The sequence below is a fragment of the Halichoeres trimaculatus genome, unplaced genomic scaffold (assembly GCF_033239565.1).
Source record: "Halichoeres trimaculatus isolate MK-OKI-2021-1 unplaced genomic scaffold, fHalTri1.1 fHalTri1_scaffold_4, whole genome shotgun sequence".
In the NCBI taxonomy this organism is placed as follows: domain Eukaryota; kingdom Metazoa; phylum Chordata; class Actinopteri; order Labriformes; family Labridae; genus Halichoeres; species Halichoeres trimaculatus.
Window position 1 is genome coordinate 17,015,831 of NW_027437182.1, and position 21,636 is coordinate 17,037,466.

Genomic DNA, 21,636 nt, shown 5'->3' on the forward strand with positions numbered 1-21,636 from the left:
CATCCAGCACAGAGGTGAGGTAGCATGTTGTATGATAATGAAGCAGGGAACATTTACTCCATAAACCGTGAAGTTAAAATATAGCAACCAGAAACCGGGGCAGAGTCTGACAATAAGCGAGGGAGGTTGAATGTTGCAGACACCGCAACGCCTACTCACTTTACTGCAAGGGCCAAAAAAGGGATCTTTTATTCTCTCACCTGAAAAGGCTCATGAGCTGCAGTGCATAATGGAAGCAGTGTAGCATAGGCAGAGCTGTGCAGATATTACCAAGAGACAGTGCAGAAATATTCCAGAGTCACTGCCACAAGACCCTCTCAGCTGCATATTTAGTATTTAAACTTTAACAGAAGTTAAACAATTTGCACCAAGGCAGAAATGTGTAATGAAGCTTTTCTAACACGGTTCTTACAACTGAAGCATGCATTGTAAGCCCTGAAACAAAAGCGCTAATTGATGCTGTGGATATTTTTACGAATAACGGCAAAAAAAATATGGGAAAGTTTGCTGAGGGATGAAAGTTTATCCGAGCGCCGAAGTTTCTACTTCAAAGTTGTAGTAACACTGCCTCAACTGAGGGTGACTTTAATTTGCATTCTTTTTTCTATTAAGTCATTTTTTTGGATGGTTTGTTGAGTGAATATCTGGTCAATGCTCATAAAGTTTCTTTCACTGTTATTAATAAACAAAGCTGGGAGTTGTAAACTGCAAGAGTTAATTTTTGTTATGCAGTTTTCACCCTAGTTAACCCTGGTTGCCAATAAAATGTAATAATAACTGTGTTTAATTTAAAGATAAATTCAGTCTTATGCTATTTAACTAGCCACTTAATAAAATGTTCAGGCGACGACAGAGGTGGGGGAAGGAAAAAATTTAACCCCTTTTCTATTGCAACATTTCAGTACAGTGCCTACGCTCAAGGCAGTAGAAAGCACCGCAACTCAAAACTTGAAGTCTTAACAGAAATTCTTTTCGAGTAGGTTTTGTTCTCAAATAGCTTGTTTTTGTAGATTTGGATCACTTAAGGTATCATACAAACAGCCAGTCCCTATCAATTTACTCTATGATTTAATCTGTGATTTATCACGGTGTGTAAAACCCAACATTTCATGTTAACAGTGCGTTGTTGGGCTGTGAGTGCCGCCTCATGTGAAGAAACCACCGCACAGATTTTGCTTGTTGTCATTTGCGTGACAGTTTTCCTCCATAACACGAGTCCCCGTCCAAGTAAAACCTCCTCTCCTGACATGAAACAGTGTTATCACACTCACTTCATATTCATAGTGAGTCTCATCCTCCTGTCATTATTTTGTCTAACTTGGAGCCGTAGCAATTACACTTCAGTGGATTACCTATGCAGAGATTCTCAGATTAAGATCTGTGCTTCATGCTACCTCCTGCACAGTGGTTCAAAGGTGCGGCCCGTGCCGCAATCCACAATCGTTTGTCGGTGCACCGAACTGGTCAACCTTTTCAGAGTTTGTTTGGGAATTTAAATCCCTTTGGTATTCAAAACAGGAGGGCCTTATGACAGGGAGATAATTTCCTGGTGAATGTTTTATCACAGTCTGCTTGACTGTCTCCTCTCTCTCCCACCTTCTTTCTCACTCTTCTTGTGTCTTTAGATTCCCTGACTTTGGTCCAGGAGGAAAAAAAAAGGAAGGAAAGCCCTGTTTATTTCCTTCCTCCTTTTTGTTATCACGAAAGAACAAACACATATTAAACATACACAAGGTGCAGGAGCAGTGATTGCTGTATCTGCCGTCCTGCTGTGGGTGGCAGGGGACGATAACATAAGCCACAGGCCCATTTACATAATTTTTTTAATCATTTCAAGGCTGAATCATGGTCAGTTGGAAGTGGGCATTTTTCCCGAGAGGAGCCATTTTCACCATAACAAACACAATATTTCTTAACTGTTATCTTTCTCCTGCGGACAACCATTGCTTGTTGTCATCGCCCATCTAAATTGAGGTTGAAACTTTTGCTACATTAAGAAATCGTCTCTCTCCCTCTTTTAAATCCCAAAGAATCTGATCCGATGGACAGTGAGCAGTCAGAAATGAGCTGCTAAAGCACCTCACTTATTAAAAGAGGAGCTTGAAATGAGCCAATCTCGGCTTGTTTGCATCACAATCCCCCACACGGTGCTGATGTTATGCTAATCAAGGCTCGGCCCCAAAACTGTCCTCTCTCTTTCACTGCTGAAAGTGGGCAAAGGGCAGGGAGGAATGACACCGAAACTGCACAAGGGAAATCTAATGATACTGCCTGAAAATTCAAAGCAACTTCAATTACTCCAGCTTGTCATGTTGCTGTGTATGAATGTGGTGTAAGATGCTCGGCTTTTTATTTATTTTTAGGCTTTTTTTTTTATTGTGCAGCAGTGCGTGTAAAAGATTCATTTCTGAGAAGCAGCTAAATGCTTTTCAGACAATTTCTGTGTCTTTGAATAGAAAAAAAGATAACTTCAATATACCTTCATCAGGTTTAACAAGCACTATTACCTGTCAGGGCAGTACTGAGGGAAGATTTAGGGCTGACAAGTGATTGCATTCAGGAAAGACTACACCCACCCACATCTTTTGTCTGAGCTTCCTGACGAGATGCAGAGCTATACCTTGTTTAAGGTTGACACACGCCGCTTCCTCTGTCTGACAAAGGCATTCATGCCATTTTAAAGATTGAAAGTGGAAATGGCAGCACAGGGATAGAAGTATGTAAGGTTAACGGAGGCTACAGCAGATCCACTCCACTGCTGGAGTAATTTCTTTTCGCGCTGCTTTCCACTAAGGGTACATACAGCCTTTGTACTATTTACTATTTTCGTGCTGTCTAAGCTTGTGTCACGTCCCGTATTTTGGCTCTGTTTGTCCTTCCTCTGAGCCACAGAAAGGTTAAAAGACTCAATTAGACACCGAGCCGTGGCTGACCACGTTATACACAATGTCTCTAATCTGAGAGAATTAGCACCCTTAGAAAATCAAAATATCCAGCTCTGTCGTCGAGAAACAGTCACTGCTTTCCAAGCTTGTGCATTTTTCAGGATTTTGTGTGCCACTTAGGAAATACTCAAAGACACAGCTTCTTTCTTTGTGTTTCTTTGACAAATGTGTACGGAGAGAAAAATGCAATAATGGGGGGGAATCCAGGTAAAAGCTACCTTTAAGCCATTGTTAAATATACCAGACACCTAGGAGAAGATGCAGCTCTAGAAAGCAAACAAAGGAAAGAAGGATTTTGCAGCTTTAAGTCAATTCAGATGTAGAAAGTGCAGAATGAGCTACGATTTCTATGTAGGAGTGTACATTCAAGGATTAACTTCATGACACATACTTAATTCAAAGTACATTTGAAGCTCTGCTTTTCACTCCTCACTTTCCCCTTTGTTTCTTGAATCTGTATTGATCAACAACACGACCACATTAGTCATTATTTTCCATTTCAAACCTGTCTCCAACCAGTAATCTTCTCCATTACCTTCTCCATATTTTGTGTTTCTGCCCACTGCCTTAAAAATTAATCATCCTGTTTAATAACGCCTCACGATCACAGTGCATTATTGATGGCAAGGTTCTTAATAGAGGGATGAAGCTGGGTTTTTAACCATTCGACGGCTCATTTTGAAGAGGGGGAGGGAGAAGGGTCACCAAAGCTGCTTACTGGTGCATATCCGAGTAAATACAGCACATTATTATCATAGACTAAAAACCAAGCATCCAAAAATGCCCCACTCCCTTTTTTCCTTGTAAACAAACATGTTGTGTTGGATGAACAACAACATGGAAAATAAATAAGTTACACAAGCTGCTGAACTCAATAACAGTTTTTCAGTCAATGTGACCCTCATGAGCAAATCTCTGACCTCAAACTCTTTGTTTGTACAACATAATTCAGTTTCAAGCGTGCCATCAACATGAATGACTCGGGCACAATAGTTGTGTAGTGCTACCAATACCGAGTTGGTCAAGTTGCATGACCTTGTTTGGCAACACTGCAGTGTTTTAGCTTTGCATGGAAATCGAGAAGATGAGATTGAGAGATTTTTTTTTGGCCAACTGCTTGGATCCATTTCTGTAATCCCTTATTTGTTTTGACTAATTTAGCCATGACAAACTGCATCTCACAACAAATGTTCTCTTTATGGTGTCCTAATGGGCTCTCCAAGCACTAACCCTGAATAGTATTTATGTGCTCGTACTAATTGGATTGCATTTCTTGACAGGAGAATATATATAAATATATATATATTCTCTCTCTCTCACACACACACACACACACACTACATATTGCATTTACTCAGTGTATTCCAAGGTGAATCATGCAGTGTCAAGGACTTATTGGGCTTGATTGGCAGGTACTATCACCATGAGATGCCCATATAATGGCAGGTCTCCCATTCCTGACCTTCCTATTTATCTTGCTGTATTAATGTCAGCCTATTAATTCCTAAGCGGAGGAACATTTGGCAAAGACACCGTTTAACAGCCCCGGCTGAATCATTCTTATCTCGACAGACATGAAAGGAATAGTTTTGTGCTATCAGCAAGTGGAAATGACATTTTGAAATTTCATTTGAGATAATCCACTTCACTTCCCAGTTAAACATCAAAATTACAACTCAAAATGTATGGAACCTGTATTAAAACTTTGTTACTGTAGCAAATCATGTGGCTATAATCCGTGTGGACAGACAGGTGTAGGTATCTTTCAGCGCTAATAGGATTTTGGTTGCATTGCTAAAGTGATTATGAGGCCATGGATTTCATATATATATATTCAGGCAGGGGGCAAGGTAGCATTCAGTGCCCGGGGACACAGGTGGAAAAACAACACATGGGCCTCGTAAATAAAGTTATCTTAGAATGACACTCTGAAAAGAAGAGGCTTACACTAATAAACATGCTCATCCCATATTTAAAACCACACCTAGAATACTGTTCCAGCACTTAAGGACACAGTTACAGTGATGCTTACATTTTTGTCTTATGAATGTATTTATGAGACAGAGTGTGCCAGAGTCTGGCTCATGATTGCTTTATTTAGTAGCCATATGTCCCGACCAGTGGGGAGTACTCTAATCGATTAATTGAGTGGCTCATAAAAATGATCAATGGTGCAAACACTAAGAGCAATGAGCATGTCAAGCAGCACACTTATGTCACACGCTCCAGCTCGCTCTGTTGCATGCTACTGTCTTCTGTTCCGGCATTGTGGCTCGCATAAAAGCTGATGATTTATTTAATCCAAACGTTTTGATCCACAGATTCAAAAACAATTTATTTATGTACTCTCAGATGATGAAATGGGTTAGATAATACTGGCAGATGATAAGTGACTTTGCAGTACAGTATAGGGATATGGAAAAATAGATGTCACAGTCATACGTTTCCTGCAAAAATAGGTTGGAACTATGTGAGGCTTTATATTTGTAATGTTTTTATAAAATGTTATATAACAGCTTTCACAGAAAACTCCCTGGACCAGAAAAACCCTCATGCTTCGTTGTTTCCCTCTTCCTCCCCCCTTTTTCACCCACATCTCCCCTCCCTGAGTCCTGTTCTAAAGTATCTGAGCCGTCCGGTTCCAGCGTGCGTGTTTGACCTGGTATTTCCCTGGCTGAGCTCCTGTCAGGGTCGGGGCCAGTGTTCGGGCCACGAGTAGTCACACAGAGTTTGGTTGAGCGTCATTCAGCTCCTCTGGCCCCTGTTCTGCTCTCAATCATTCCCTCGGCAGCAGCGGGGTCAGCCTCTGATTCCTCCCTGCCCCATATCTGACTCAGTGGGGGCTCCAGACTCATCCGATCGCCAGCCCAATCCCTCCCGTCCCCTCTAGAGTGTGAGCTTTCTGATTCACGCTTGCAAATTGTACATCTTCAGCAGTGTCAAAGCAGGAACACAATCTCTCTGGGGGATAGATTTCCTCCACAGCTGATGCTGAGTGTTCTGTGACTGAGCCACGTGTCCCCAGGTATTTCACTTTTTTCCCTCAAAGAAGGGAAGAGAAACCCAGATAAGAGGAGTCTTATAGTATGTATGAATTCATGTATGAGGATGCTGTTGGGAAACCTGATAGAAACCAAATGTGTTCCCCCATCATTCAACATGTGGTGGTCTTTTGGCTCCGATTTACATTTCAGTGGATCTCCGGCCCCATATTTCCCTTCCTTTGCATCCCTGTGATGTTCCATGACAATTAACATCCCCACTCTTTCTTGGGGTTTGTTGAAAGCAGAGGGGCTAATTCAAGGGTCAAGCAAGACTTGCAAGCTGTCAATCTTTTATTGTAACTCGAGCCCCCCTCCCCCACGCACTCCCTTTATCCTGGCCCCCCCTACATTCTCCCAGAATGCCCCAACTCTTTTTCTATTCTCCTGTGGCCCTCTAACAGCCAGAGAGGGACAACCAGGAGCTTTGTCTTCTTCTTTCACATCTGCCTCTTGTTTTCAGACCCCCGCTGCATTCAAATTTCAAACTGTCCTTTTCAATCATCCCTCCTCCCCTCCTGTCTAATAACCCCTTCTTCCAAGTTACCAAGCCTTTTTTCCCCTTAAGGACACTGAGCTCCTGCAATTCACAATTTCGTCACCCGGTTGTGGATTATAAAGCGTTCTGTTGTATTGCGGATAAATCAAGCACACATATGCTGGAAGCCTCTGGGCCCACGCCCCTGTGGCTTCCCCATTTCTCAGAGTACTTAAACATCTGTCTGCAATGACTTCATATTTAGCCAAAACAGTGTGACGCCTGTTGACATGTTAGCAATCTGTGCTTAACAATCACAGAAAATTGCCTTGATCGTGTCTCCTGCATTTGAAGCAGTCATGTTGCTCACGATGCTCTCCGTCACCTGTCTGTGTCTCTCATAAACTCCCAGCACAACAATGCTCTGTGGCAGAGGCTTACACCCACACTCTGAGATCACACATCCAAGTCGAGGGCTATTAAAGAAAAAAATCAAGGTATGATCGCTGAGGGTTTGAAGACAGGGGGAGTAGAGACACCTCCAGCTGAGAGGGGAGACCTCTGCACGTTTAATGAGGAGAGCGTCTTCCTCCAGTCTCCCTGCGCCTTTGGTGCCTCAGCATGTTAAACACTCACAGCATGATACAAAATGTATTAAAGTATAGCACTGTTATCATTGATTTTCCCAACACCCGTCCCTGTGTACTGGTGATCTACATTGTGTGGGTTTTTTTCATGGTGGGGGGTCTCGGCTGCCTCCGAGGCAGAAGTGTTTAAAGGCGTTCAGTCTTTGTCTTCACATTCTGACACAGGAGGTCTGTTGGGCACAGAGTCTCTTCTATAACACTAAGCAATGATGACAACAGAGCAAGAATAATCATATTGATTCAGCAGTGTTATCTCAGGCTGAGCCTTATAATAGTCTGCTTACATATGTAAACACAAGCATCCGCATCAGCCTTAGAGACTCAGTTGTAGTGAAATACTTGTTTTAACCTGCTCCAGAGGTAATTAAAGTTGCACTCAGGTATATTTAATTAGCAAAATTGAGGAATAAAATGGGGTCAAGTAGACAATGTAATGACTGAAGACTTGCTAGTACAAGCTTTAACTGCAGCGCTTCATCCGCTGCATTAAGCTCAGCTGTGATAAGAAAATCTGTGCGATAACATGCTTTCTTCTAATATGATTACAGCCAAAGCAAGTAAGGAAATACACCAATTATTGAAACTATCTTGTAAAGCCTTTAACCAGGTTATCTTACTTGTGTCAAGGTCATGAGCAGCAGTCTTTGAAATTGCACGAGGCACGTATACGTCCCCACAGTGTGCCTCTGTTTTGGATTCTGTGCACGCAGCACAGAGGTCACGGAGCAAACCAAATGCAAAGTTGGACTGTATTTGATAAAAGAGTGACAAGGCTAGGGATGGTGGGGAAATAAAACTCATTTTTTTGAGTGACAGTGAAATGAATATAACGCTACAGCCAGCACCTCCAGCGATGGAGTCAGTGTGAACCTGTAAGAGCTCCAAAGAGTTATTAACAATGATCTCCCCAGTTTCTTATCACATCACTGTTTTCTGCTGTAAAGCTAGTAAAAACTCATTCAGACACCTCCAGCATCTTTTAATCGCTTATCTCCCAGTAAATTATTTTGTGCATAATATAAAGATTGAATGAGAGTATTATCATTCACATGTAAATGTGTGTGTGTGATGTAAATATTCTCTGTCTCTCTAAGTGGACAAAACAGAGAGAGCAAAGTCTTTGTGCGCGCAGATGAAGATCCTTAAGCCTCTATACTGACTACAAAGCTTTGTTGTGGGGACAATCTTCTTAAGTCCTCTTCATTCTGTATAGACCTGCAGTGTAGGCTGATTATTTGTAGCCACTTGCCTGATAAATTTAATTGGTGCCACATGCACTGATCTGCTAACAGACAAGGGTTAAGGTTTTGTTGGAATCCAATTTGTTTGGTCTCAGCGATCAACTTTCATTTGTCGAGCCTCATGACTGCATATTATTCCATTGAAACTAAATACACTGTGGCTGCGTGTGCTCTGCTCCTGTTAACCTCTTTTAAATGGCTCTGAAATTAGAGGTCTCAGGTGAGGCGTAATGTCATCCTAGATGAGCTGATTATGGCAGGCTTAATTATAACTTTGTTGGCTAATATGTGCGCGCTGCATGTTTTCTCTGCGATGAGTTATTACACCGTCTGAGAACTCAGACAAAATGGATCAAAGGCTCCTCAGGCCGTGGTTATTCTCCAGTGTGGAGGAGCCAGCCGAGGCTGATTTGTGCAGCTCTGATGCTACATGACAAACAGAATCCCTCACTGTCAATTCAGTGGAGTTCTCTCGTTAGCTTCCAACATGACAACATTCAGTACCTTGAGTCTTAACAAACAATTGCAGGCTGTGGAGAAGAAAAAACTGGAATGTTGTTTTGACTGTGCTAAAAAGAGAGAAAAAAACACTTTCTAATGGGGTCCTGTGTGCCTTGTTGCTAGAGTGATGCCATATCCCATGGTGAATGTGCTAATGGTTCATGGGAGCAAGAGCACTGAGCTTAGCCCAGCAGTGTAAACATACAGACAAAAGGGAGCCGTTAGTAGTGCAAAACGCATGCCTGGGCGCGCAGGTATACAGGCTTTAGGTTTCACTCGACACTACTCCAGCACTGGATCCATGACAGGGGGGAGGCCATTTGCTTTTGTAGCAAAAGAAAGCAAAAACAAACATTCAAACAGACTTGCACTGGCGGGACAGGTATGGATGAGGCAAAGAGACAGGAATCTGGTTTGGAGAGTGAGGGAGTGGAGAGAGATAAGGTGGTTTGTGGTCAGTCACAACAGAGAGAAGTGACCATTTGCTCAGTAGTGTTTCTTTATTTGTTTGTTTGGCCAGGGCGCGGGGGTGGAAAGAGACACCAAATATCAGTCAACACAAGAGCTGTTGCTTTTAAAACTGCTCTGGAGTAGAAGTGAAATGCCGAGAGTGGATAATACAGCCCCAGGATAACTATAATGTTGTGGACTGATGTATACAGGTGTAAATTAAGCACATTAAATCATCACATATCATTACTTGTTCCTAAGATTGGGGACAACTAGTAGCAACATAAATACATCAATTTAAAAAAAAAATATTTAAAAAAAGAAAAGGAGAATTACAGACAGGTTATGCAGCAAAACTTTATTTTCTTTAATCATTTGTTAAATTGGTATGATTACCTTAGTAATAGTATAAGTCTTGATTTTCACAGTCTGTGTATCTACATTTCAGATAAGAAAAATTAATTTAAACTATCTGATTCAAAGTGTTTGAAAGGAGTCACTTTGAGTGTTTACTTTGCTTGGATACAGAAAATGTTGTTTGTCACAGCACATATTAGGTTAGCATCACTAGCTGTATAGGTCACGAGGAGATGGACAGGGTGGGCCTTATCTGTTAGATATCACCGCTGGGCCCAGCCCTTTACCCCACTCTGCCAGTTAGCATCCATCTACCATTAAGGGATTTTCCTCCTCAGGATTGTTGACCTCTGGACTTATTTCACTGGCTTGCGTGGGTTCAAGGCATTTCACAGCTTTAGGTTTGTCACATCTCTGCAGTATAATGTAAATGCAGCATCAAGTGGTGTTCGATAAGAGTGTGACAGGCTAAATTGCACAGGCAGGGTCAGGCCAGCTCACGGAATAACTTTCATCCCTGAGCTGATCTCTCTGTGTCTGCTTCATAGGTGAAAGGATCAACGATGAGCATCTCCGAGACCAGCCGGCTTGGACTTTTCTAGCAAGAAACTTTAAGTCACGACACAAACCTGCCACAAAGCATCAACACCAGGCGCCATGGCATGCTCCCTGTGGAAACTACAAACCTTCTGCTGGTTTCTCATCACGCTAGCCCAAGTGCACTCCACAGAGGGTAAGTACTTTTGAACCAGTCGTCTTTGTTTCTCTTATAACCCACAGATTTGTTCTCATGCCAGCCTTTTCACAGAACCTTTTGAATGAGTATTGTTTCAGGCTCAATGACAGCCACTGCCAGACAATATTTTTTTAGCTATTGTCTTATTTAGGAATATCGCCTGAGCAGGGAAATTGTGACTAAAGCCAAATCTGCTCCCCTGAGTGCAGGCAGTGCTTGTGTAAGTAGTGCTTGTGCAGCTCTGAGGACGGTGGGCACAGGCGGATAGGGGATAATCTTGAGTGGTTTCATTAGTTGGTAAATTGTGATTTGTCTGAGATTTTCTGCTTGAAAGCGCCAGTTGTTCCCAGTGGCATCAGAGCTGGATCCATTTGTAAATTCCTTGCTAAAATGTTCTGTCTCATGGCAGACGTGCACAGATTTCACACCTCGGAAAAATATAAAGCCTGGATGTGTTTTAATCATAGTGCATTTAGCTTTGATCAAATCACTCTCTGCTGTGTCGTAATTACAAGATTTGTGCATTTAAACCATATCTCATAAACCACATCCTTATCTACATGTCTGTGTTTAATCACAAGAATAAGGGGAACATTACTTTGGATGTTTGATGATTAGATGCGGAACCAACCAAAGTTGGCGTCTTTTCAAGGCAATGTATCTGAAAATCTATTAAAATTATGCGTAGTTGTGCCAGCTGTTGAATCCCTGGCAAACTGCACTGTACCTGCTTTATTGATTTAAGAAAAAGAAAAGCTCAATATCGGATGATTGACTCAAGTTTTGGAAGGTAATGATTTCTCAAGATGCTTCATTTACACTCCAGCAAGTCACACTGGCACCATATATAAGTTACCATATGTGTCTCCCATGAATCATCTGGCTTGGATTTGATCTTTCGTATAAGAAGTGTGAAATCTGAGTAGTGTGTGGTCTCTGTAGGTTTCTCTTTAATAAAGAAACAGGGAGTTGCAGAAATCACATAAAAGTAGCTCTGTTTTATCATCAAGAAGTAAATTAGAATACTGTGGAAAAGTAGCTGAATTAAACTCATATAGCATAGATTAAGCGTACAAAGAGTTTAATATTTTGAATATTCTGTTGATTTTGATGATTTTATCTCACAGTAAATACAAAATAAAATAAAATTCAAATATTGTGAAAAAGTTTAATATTGTGAACTAATGGTGTCACATTCTGATCAGCTCATTAACCGGACACACCTGCAAATGTTTCCTAAGCTTTTAAACAGTCTTTTAGTGTGGCTTAAGAAGATTGTCTTAAAAAAAACAATTCAAGAACCTGGGGGAACTTCACAAAGAGTGGGCTGAGGCTGAAGTCAGTGCATCAAGAGCCCTGAAGCATTTGGCTACAACTGTCATATTCCTCATGTTCAGCACGTCCTAAGCCAGAGTCAGGGTCAGAAGCATCTTTTCTGGGCTAAAGGGAAGAAGAGCTGCTCTATTACTATGAGGTCCAAAGTCTGTTTTTCAGATAAAAGTAATATTTGCATTAAATTCAAGAATCAAGGACCCTGAGTCTGAAGGAAGCGTAGGGAGGTACAGAATGCAACTTACTTTAAGTCTAGTTTGACATGCTGTGTAATCTGCTGCTGTTGTTCTGAAGTCCTAAGTCAACACAGCCATTTACCAAAACATTTTAGAGCACTTTATGCTTTCCTCTGATGACAAGCTTTATGGGGAGCCTAATTTTGACTTGGTACCTGCCCACACTGCCAAAAGTACCAAAGGCTGGATAAATAAACATGACATTAATGTGCTTGATTGGCCTGCAAAATGGACAGACCAGAACCCCAATGAAGATGTATGGGGTATCTTTAAGTGGAAGATGAGAGAAACCAGACCCAGTGAGACAAACAAGCTGAGGGCCATTATCAAGGCGACCTGGGCTTCCATCACACCTCAGCAGAACCACAGGCTGATCGCCTCCATGCCACGCTGCTTTGATGCAGCAGTTCATGGAAAAGGAGCCCAACCAAGAATTGAGTGCACATAAATGAACATACTTTTTCAGAAGGCCAACATTTCTCTACCACAAGTCCTTTCATTTTGGAATTATTTTATTTTTTGAACTGTATTGTGAGTATTTAATCTATATGATATATGAGTTTCACTTTTTGAATTGAACGCCTGAAAAAAAGGACTTTTCCTCGATATTCTCATTTATTGAAATGAATGTGTTACATACATGTCTGTACTCTTACATGTTGTTTGAGAACCCTCAAGCAAAGAGAAGGGTTTATGATTTCAAAGCCTCAGTATATGAAAGTAAAACTCCATAGGGTGTCAGCTAGCTTTCTTGGCCTCTAACTAGGTTATGTCCCCAGTGTGTTGCATCTGGTTTCACAAGGTGATCCAAAGAGCCTGAAGATGGTGAATTACATTGTACAGAAAGTAAACAAAGACTGCTGTACAAGTAGAGTTTCTTTTTGAGAACAGGGTAAATTTCTGCATGAAAGGACAAGAGCAATTCATTGATGACATTTGTCAAACACCTGCTCCTCTTGTTGGTTCCATCACCTCCTCTATATTCTCCATCTCAGCCGCGGAGATCATCCCAGAAACAGTTCATTACAAACAATATCCCCAAGTAAACATGCTTCATTACACTGTGTCTACCCCTAATATCTTTTTAATGCATTTTTATAATTGAATTAAATGGGTTACTGAAATGCTGTAAATAGTTTAAAGTTTGTGCCTTCCGCTGCAACCGCTTGTGTTTTATGCATTTTGATGTAAGACTCAAACCCAGAAGGACTAAGATTGTAACTGTGAAGTGTTGTTGGTCTCTAACCTCCTTCCATAGATTTCTCATCCTCCAGATTTGACTCTTTCGGTTGGACTTGTGTCCTCATGCCTGTGAGCTGACTGTGTGCAGCTGACTCACTGCCACCCGAGTCCTTCATCTCCTATTTTCTTTTACTTTCTGCACATCGAACCAGTGAAAATATCCTTGCATGTGTTCTCAACCCAAGCATCCCACTCAGTTACACTTCTTGATGAAATTGTTTTAGTGTGTTAATTTAATTATGCTATATAGTCAGTGTATGGCACAGTGTAATACATATCAAAGGAACCCTGGGGCTTAGAGCCTTTGAACCTAATTATATGGATATAGAATTAACCAAGTTATATTCTCTAGTGTTTTATTACAGTTAAAGCATAAATATCTCTTTTTTTTTACATCTTAACACAATAATATTTCTCTACTCAACAGTTTCTTAACAAGTTTTTAACAATATATAAAAATACATCAAAGCTGTGTCCTCGCAGTGTATCCAAGAGAGTCTGGCTGCAAACAGTATTGTGTCATTTTTCCAGCGTGTAACCCGACAAAAGCCCAGGAGGGTAATGTTGTGAGATGGATACTTAAATCAATACCTGTATAAATATTAAGATATCAATATATAAAGAGGAGTGGTGAAGATTTTAGTAATAACATAGCGGTTAGATTTGAAAGGGCTAGCATGTGAAATTTCTAGAAGTCTGTTGTAGAGTTATTAAGGAAGAACATCTTTTTCTGAAGACTTTATCTTCTACAAATGAGCTGGGGCTTAACCAGTTGTGGTATTATAATTGCATAAAGCAAGGGAGTAAATGTCAAATGTGAAGGAGAGTCTCTTGACTTAAAAAAAAAGAGTTTTTTAATAAATTAAAGCGCATGTAGCCAAATATCAATAAAAAAGTCATTTTAGACATTAAAAATGTTATATGGGAGTTACATGTCACAGCAATGATTATTTGACATAACTGAGTTATATCTAACAGTAATGAACATGTTAAGCCAGGCGAGACAGGTCAGTAAGTAACAAAAATCTGCATCTTTCACTTTAATCAGTGAGCTTTACTCTGACCGCCTTTGATATTGTTTTGCATCAACACAAGTTTGCCCTCTGGCACTCACAGTGATCGTCTTTGAAGCAGAAGCTTTATTTCCTTTTGTCCTACTGGTGTCCTCTGCGGATGTCACCATAGCAACCCACCAGAAGTGAGGCGAAGGTGTAATTCATAAGTAATAATGTTTTTTAAAAAATGTAAAACAAAAAAAAAAAGAAGAAGAAGTGGTGATATTCTGCAGCAACTTGTGGTTAAATTGGCTCGCATGACTTCAAAAAATAATTTAGTCTTTTCTGCCGGGTGAAAGGATTTGTGTGTATCAGAGGGAGAATAACAGCTCACATGTTACTCTGCCTGAGCTCTCTTCAAAGGCTTTCACAAAGAATGTTAAAATTAAGGTGAGACTGATTTAGAAACGGGGCAAGGGCTCTGTGACAAGGGTTGAGAAGGGCATAGTTTGCAGGATGTAATTATAAATCTGTCCAAAGTCCTGAGTTGCATCGGATTTCTGATAATCACTCTGGTATTAAGGGAGGAATACGTTGTTTTTTTGTCTTTATCGTATAACGTTGCTGGTGTAAAGCTTCACCATGGTTGATAATTGCTTAACAAAGAAAATGAATGTGGATTCGGCAACATTTGCTTCCGTTGATTGCATGTTGTCATTCCACCATCAGAGGGTCTGTGCTGGTTGCTTCTCTTAGGTCAGGGGTGCACAGAGAGCTTGTCATGATATAAAAGCTGCTTTTCTGTGGCAAGAACTTGTATGAACAAGTCTGACACTGGCAATTTCTGTTCCTTGCCTACACCCTGAAACCACACTATTGTTTCTTCTCAAATCTTGAAATGTTTGAAGCACTTGAGATTTCTCAAGGGCGACAGAGAAGGGCACCTTTAAAAGTCCTCTTTTTGTGCCATGTGAAAGGAGAAAAAAGAAGAGCCTCAGAGCCTTCATCTCAAAGTGAATAGAGAAAAATAGACAATCAAGGTGTTCTGAAATGTAATTACTGGAAGTAAAAGCCCAGGGCTTAATGTGAACCTGCAAGGGTCCAGCACCTTGCAGCACTGCAGCACCACATATTTGCTCTGGTTAGCCTTTTATTGTATCTATGAAAGCAAAGTTACTGAATTCAACCTTCTGATTAAGCTGTTTTCCTTTTCAGACACTGTTCTTATTCCACACATAACTTTATTAGGTGGGCATGGAAGCAAATTAGTATCTAACAGGTAAATCTAATCAGGCAAAGTATATATTTTGTATATTGAATATGATAGTCTTCAGAGGCTGAGATGCTGTGACTGCTTTCCAGGAACCAGCTTTTCATTTCCTCCTCTAGGAGGCTTCTTTCTCAGCAGCCTTGCCTGTGTATTTTATCTTAAAAGGAAAAATCCAAATACTGGCTCTCAAGTAGGCATTTGGAGACCCATGGGCAGCCGGCCTATTCTTTGAAGTACTAATTTCTGCCAGAGTTGTGTCCATGGAAATGAAAAGTACCCCACTGCGTCGCCACACTTTACACACTGCTCCCTGACCATTTAATTTGGTATTTAAGGTACTTTGAAAAACCTGGCCCATGGCTAATTCGTTAATGGAAACAAATAATTTCATAGGTAATTATTTCATGAAACCTCTATTAAAGTTGTTACTGCCTCCAATTGATTCCATATTGGAAGCAGTAGTAAAACATTTAAGGCCAAAGGGGTGGCTTTCCCCTTTGTGCTGTGTCTTCAGTAAACAACTTCTGTTGGTTTTGTCTTTCCACCTCCCGCTTGATGTCATTCTAGTTGTTTGCAGCAGACAGTGGAATCTGGCTTCCCGTGGAGCCAGGCAGGCGTGGGGTCTGTGTGCGAAGGCCTGCCATGCTGTCACGTCTCTTTCATCGCCAGCCAGGCTTGGCCAATAAGGAGATAAGGAGACAATGACTGGGAGAGCAAGCAGTGGCAAGGTGTAACCACAGCCCCTGGGTCTCCTCCCTGCCGAGCTCTTCAAATCCTCATTAGGATTTTCAGCAAAGGAAGGGGGGGATTTTCAGGATTAGGGCTTTGTCACTGCCGGCTCCAGGTTGCTGTTTGTCATGCAAGAGCATGGCATAGCTCTTGACATCTTGTCACCCTCCTCCCTTATACACAAACACTGATCTTTAGTACACCTGGCTACTGTGGTGTTAAGAGATGCTCCACTAACCCAAAATTTAGAAACTCATTATAATTACTGGAGGGATGTCATATACTTTTCTCTTTAGATATCAGTTATGTCTAGACTTGAGCTGTGGAAGATACCAATACCTCCTGTAAAAGGACAATGTCACAGGTGGAAAAATTCTGACTGCTGACATTTTAAAAGCTTAAAATAAAATTATACTTTCTGCAGACATTGCTCTTACAAACCAGATTCATCATTTTACCTGACCTACAAACTGGTTGATAATTTGACTATCTTTTAATGCTGTGATACTTCCCAACAGCATATTTTAGACATATTAGAAGCAGATACCAGCCTTGGTATCATTATCGAAAAAACTGGAATAATTACCCTCCAGCTTTTGCCAGAGGTTTCAAAAACCATCCTAGTGGTCACTGTTGGGTGTCTGTGGGCCTGTGCTGCTGCATCAGCATTCTTCTTAATGGATATTTATGCACAGATAACCTTGGGAAGCCTCATTAGTTTGTTGTTAGCTGTCGTCATTCATAACTCATGCTGGGATCTCGGCCGTGACACCAAAACAGCAGTTCAGACAGGAGACACAATGCCTTGTTTCAACTCCAATTACTCTCCTCTGTGTGTTACTTATGGTAGGGGCACTGTAAATGTTCTCTCATGCGGCTATTTGTCCCCACGCTCAGTTTTTCAAGGTATGTGAGCTGTATGTGTCCTTCCTTTTAAACCAAAGCAAAGAGTATTTCTCTCGCAAGGATGTGGCTATTTGTGTAATCAAGTCATGGGACTGGCGGACCTTTCACACGAAACAACAGGACTGTGTTTCTCTGCATGGTGCTCAACCTCTAACATGCTCCTTAATTGGGTTTCAGACTTGTCTAGGAGAGTGGTTCAGCGTGACAGAGCCTCAGACTTAGTGTGAAAAAACCTACCTTCTCCCATCATTCTCGGTGCTGATCTTTGTGGATAATGGGCATTCACATGGGTCCCACGTGGCCCCTTGCTGGGTGGGATCTCAGGCACCCTACATTAGTCATCTACCCACATGTCCTCGTCTGCCTTTGGATTTTCCCGTCATGCTTTGTCTCGCCTTGTTCTTGCTCAGGTAGAAACATGTGGGCCCCTAACAAATAAATGCCAGACAATCTACAAAACACGTTCAGATAACCCAGCAGCTTCTTTTCTGACTCCCAAGTAGAGAAAAAACAAACACGACTTATCAATCTCCCGAGCAGTGGTCTATAACCAAAGACCTATTATTCATGGAGCATTTATTGTTTTGTGCTTTTGTCTGTTGTCTCTGATCTGTCTGTGGCAGATGTGACGAGCAGTATGTGGGCATCTTTGTATAAGCAGGCTTCAATTTGTCAGAGATACGCCTCCATTTTTAAAGTTCTCTTTTTGTTCTATATTTGTAACCTGCGCTGCTAGAATAAAAAGCTTTAACTGAGGTTGGCTGCAGGAATGGATTTCAAAGGTTAGAGTATATGTGGCTCAAAAAGCATTTATACTGAGAAAATACCTGGAGCAGGTCACATTTTGGTAGAAATGGCACAGGTTTTTTTGTTCTGCTATATTTTATTTTGTTGCGAGTGGACATCAAGGACTGCAGACAGACCTCACACGAGGACTGCCGATGAAGTGAGTCCAAAAGGGGCAGACGAGGAGAATGTTTTTGATTATGCAGCCTAGATGGTATTTCAAACAGGAACCAGCATGTGCACCAGACAAATGAACCAGCTCAGCCGGTCAAAGGGCAAATGTAGCTTGGTTTCCTGTTTGCTACTGTAATACCAAGGGGTTTTTAAGGTGATTAGACTGCAGCGCTCAGGTCACACCAAGTGCAGCAGTGCAATATTCTCTTCGTATATGCCTGAGCATTTTCTGTGACTCAGTGAGAATGTAAGGACTGAACTGTTACTGTGCATGCTGTGCAGTTCTTTCCATCACACACTGAATTACATGTATCAATGTGAGCAATTTACACCACCTTCTGGTTTAAGCAACACGAGTAACTGAGAGATGAATGCATTGGAGTGGTCGTATGAGAACCGGTATTTATGAAAGCATTGAGTCATGCCTGCCAGTTTTTCATGCCATATACACTGAAATACCAAATGTAAACAACAACAATCTGCAGGTGTTCAAGAGGTATGTAATCACGTTTTTATTGTGAGCGCGCTGTTTGAAAGGCTTGTTCACTGAAGCACAGGAAAGTGTGGTTACGGGTTGGATGTCATGCAATGAAAACTGATTGCAGAACATGTAATGACAGATGCTGCAAAGAACACATAATAGATCCAAAGGCTTATGATTTCACACAGTTTGCAGTTCACTCTCAAGAGTCAGATGCAAGATATTCCTGCTTGCCCTTAGTGGAATCCTCTTTGTCCTCTTGCTTTCAGGCCTGATTTAGAGCAGCCATAAATCCTGAAGAGGCTCCTGTAAACGAGGGGTGGTGAAACTACGCCCATAAATATAAAGGATTTAGAAGCAGGGGCTTTTCAAAGAAGTCTGAGTGCCTATTTATGAAGCTTGTTAACTTAGAGTTTCACCATGACAGTCAGTATTTTCCTCTTTGTTCAAACTTCTTATAGCTCTTTTTTATATTAAAACCTGCTTCCTGACTGCTTTGAGAAAATGCTGAGAGTCCACAATAAAGCTGACCTACAGTCTATTGCCCTAATTCTGTTGGTCATTCAGACTGATGAAGTAATGAAATGCTGGTTTTCTTGCTGTCAAACACAGCATATCAGGGCAGGGTATTTGTGCTAAGACAAAGCTTGACTCAGCTTTTGACCTTTTGAGTCATGATGACCCCTGAGTGCCTCCATGTGTCAAGGGCTGGGGCATTTGCTCTTAAGCCTTCCCTCTCAAGTGAATGATGGGTTTGGGAAAAGGGCGTTTAATGGGAGCCTTTGCTCTAAAAATTTTAAAACTGGATAAAAAGTGTTATTTTCAGTAAACCCCACAGCTTAGCTGGATTGTTGCCTTTCCATTAGCAGTTGCTCTTGCTCCTTAAATCCCCACACACCCCCACACATACTCACAAAAATCCACATAAATTATTTTAAAATAGCCAACAAGCAACAATCAGAGCAGATAAGTGTGAGAGACGTGATAAATCCTGAAACGGGGACTTCAAAGTGCCCCTGCTGTGACATGTGATGGCTAGAAACAGATGGAGGAGGAGGTAATGTCAGGAGGCAGACATACGTAGTCTTTGGACTGGTCTCAAATGGGGTTGGTGGGAATCTAGAAATTTCCAATCAAAGTATTGGGGTTCACCATCATTTGAGCGCAATAACAATGAGCTCACCAGAGGGAAAAAATACATATTCAATGTAAGGTCATCATGATAATACTCAGTGACTGGACTTTAATGAAAAACAGCCAATAAATCCTTGATGAATTGGATCCAAAGTTCAATTTTAGCTTGGCTAGCTCTCTTCTTCAAGTGTTGTGAGACAGAATCCTTGAACAGCAGGAAATCTTTAGATAACAGACCCTAAATTTAAAAAGATAAGAAAAAAGTTGTCATAAAAATAAATAAATACAGTGTTTGTCAGATAAGTACACTCTAGGTGCAGAATAACCTTGAGTGAGCTCAGCCAGGAGACAAAAGCCTGGGAGGCCTATATGTGTACATGTAGTAAAACAGCATTGTGTCACATAACAATCAGCCTTACCCAGAAGGCGGCAGGTCTGTGGTCGAGTCTGAATAAGAGCTGCATAAAGAATTCAGTTGGAGCAGCAGTTGTGTCATCAGGGCATGACTACCCGGTTGGTCAGGGAATTTAAATGCCAGGTGGGGGTCAGTTGAAGCACCAGCTGAATAATGTGGCACAAATGCATACACATGAGAGCCGAGTCTCCGGGAGAGGAACCTCTGCTTGAAGAAGTGCACTCTGGGAATGCAAAACCAAGCAGATGGACCTTTCTCATTTGTGTGTACTGCCACTGGTGACCCATTGGGAAATGCTTCCTTATTGAATCGAGGAGCATCAAACGCTTCATTGGAGCAGAGAGGGAAGTGTGGGCTACCCAGTGTATCTGAGTTCATTTTTTTTTCATCACTTGTAATGGAAACTGTGGGAATGATGTAGACCTGAGGAAGAGCTGACAAACAAACTGAGCTTTTAAGGTTCTTTGACATTGAATCACAGCTTTATCATTTTAAATCTTACACTATTTGATATTTCCCAGGAACATATCACAGATAAGGCTGAGTTCTGTTCAGAGTGCCTCTGTCCCGTAAGGTGGTGTGATTTTTTAAGCATTAATACAATTTTTCCACTGCATTCATGCTCCAATACTTGGTACATCTCCTATTGTAGTGATTTAACAAAATATAGCCATTAATGATGGGAGACAACAATTGTCAACATTTAACCAGATCTGTTACTCTACACTTTGATTTTGGATTATTATATTATAAAATAAATAAACGAAGCCCCAATGATTTCAAGAGGCTGATGGTATTGATTGGTGTACTTGCTGTTACATGATACTGCAATGCAGGAAGTATTGGCAGTCGATACAGACACTGGTATCAGTACTGAGATTTCTCTCGCTACTGCTTTCTATCAGTTGTGTTTCAGAACAACTGGTGGAATAAATCTGCTACTATTCCAACAAAATACCTTTTAGGTAGGAAGTTTCTCACTTTCCTCAAAAAGTTAGGCTCAATCACAGCTGGCATCATACTCACAAACCATTCAGTCAGTATAATTTCTTACTTTAGTCAAGGTTTGAAAGCTGTTAACTTCCAGGACTGCTGTTAATACCAGGATTTTATTTTCACACTGTTCGTAATAAAATGGGCAAAGAGCCTCGACCTAGCCTTGATCGTGTAAAAACATGATGTAATTTAAGACTCAGATCTACCAGTGACCATTTGTTAGAGACCATGAGAGGAAAAAAAATTGCATTTGATGGTCATAGCATCCATTTCATTACCAGAAGATGTCCTTGCTTTTTTGTGTGACCTAAAAAGCACTCACCCCTTTCTCCCTCTCTGTCTCTCTCACACACACACACACACACACACACACACACACACACACACACACACACACACACACACACTCACCGCCTGGCCCCAGGGCTATCCGATATTAGACAGTGAGATGACATTGTGTGCTTGTGCGGGTGCAGTCAGCCGACATGTGCAGATGATGTGAAGTCAATAATGCATTATGAAAAAAGGGGGATTTATGACCTTG

At 41.2% G+C, this 21,636-nt stretch overlaps 1 protein-coding gene across 27 annotated transcripts in view; it reads left to right on the forward strand.

The window, feature by feature from the left end:
* The window catches only part of adgrl2a (adhesion G protein-coupled receptor L2a), a 94,509-nt gene that overhangs the window by 10,058 nt on the left and 62,815 nt on the right, over positions 1-21,636 (forward strand). For all 27 annotated transcript variants that reach the window (XM_074667391.1, XM_074667375.1, XM_074667378.1 and 24 more), the window contains exon 2: positions 10,209-10,393. In XM_074667391.1, the coding sequence (XP_074523492.1) occupies positions 10,318-10,393 (76 nt within the window). In that variant the 5' untranslated portion in view covers positions 10,209-10,317. The remainder of the gene's footprint in view (positions 1-10,208; positions 10,394-21,636) is intronic.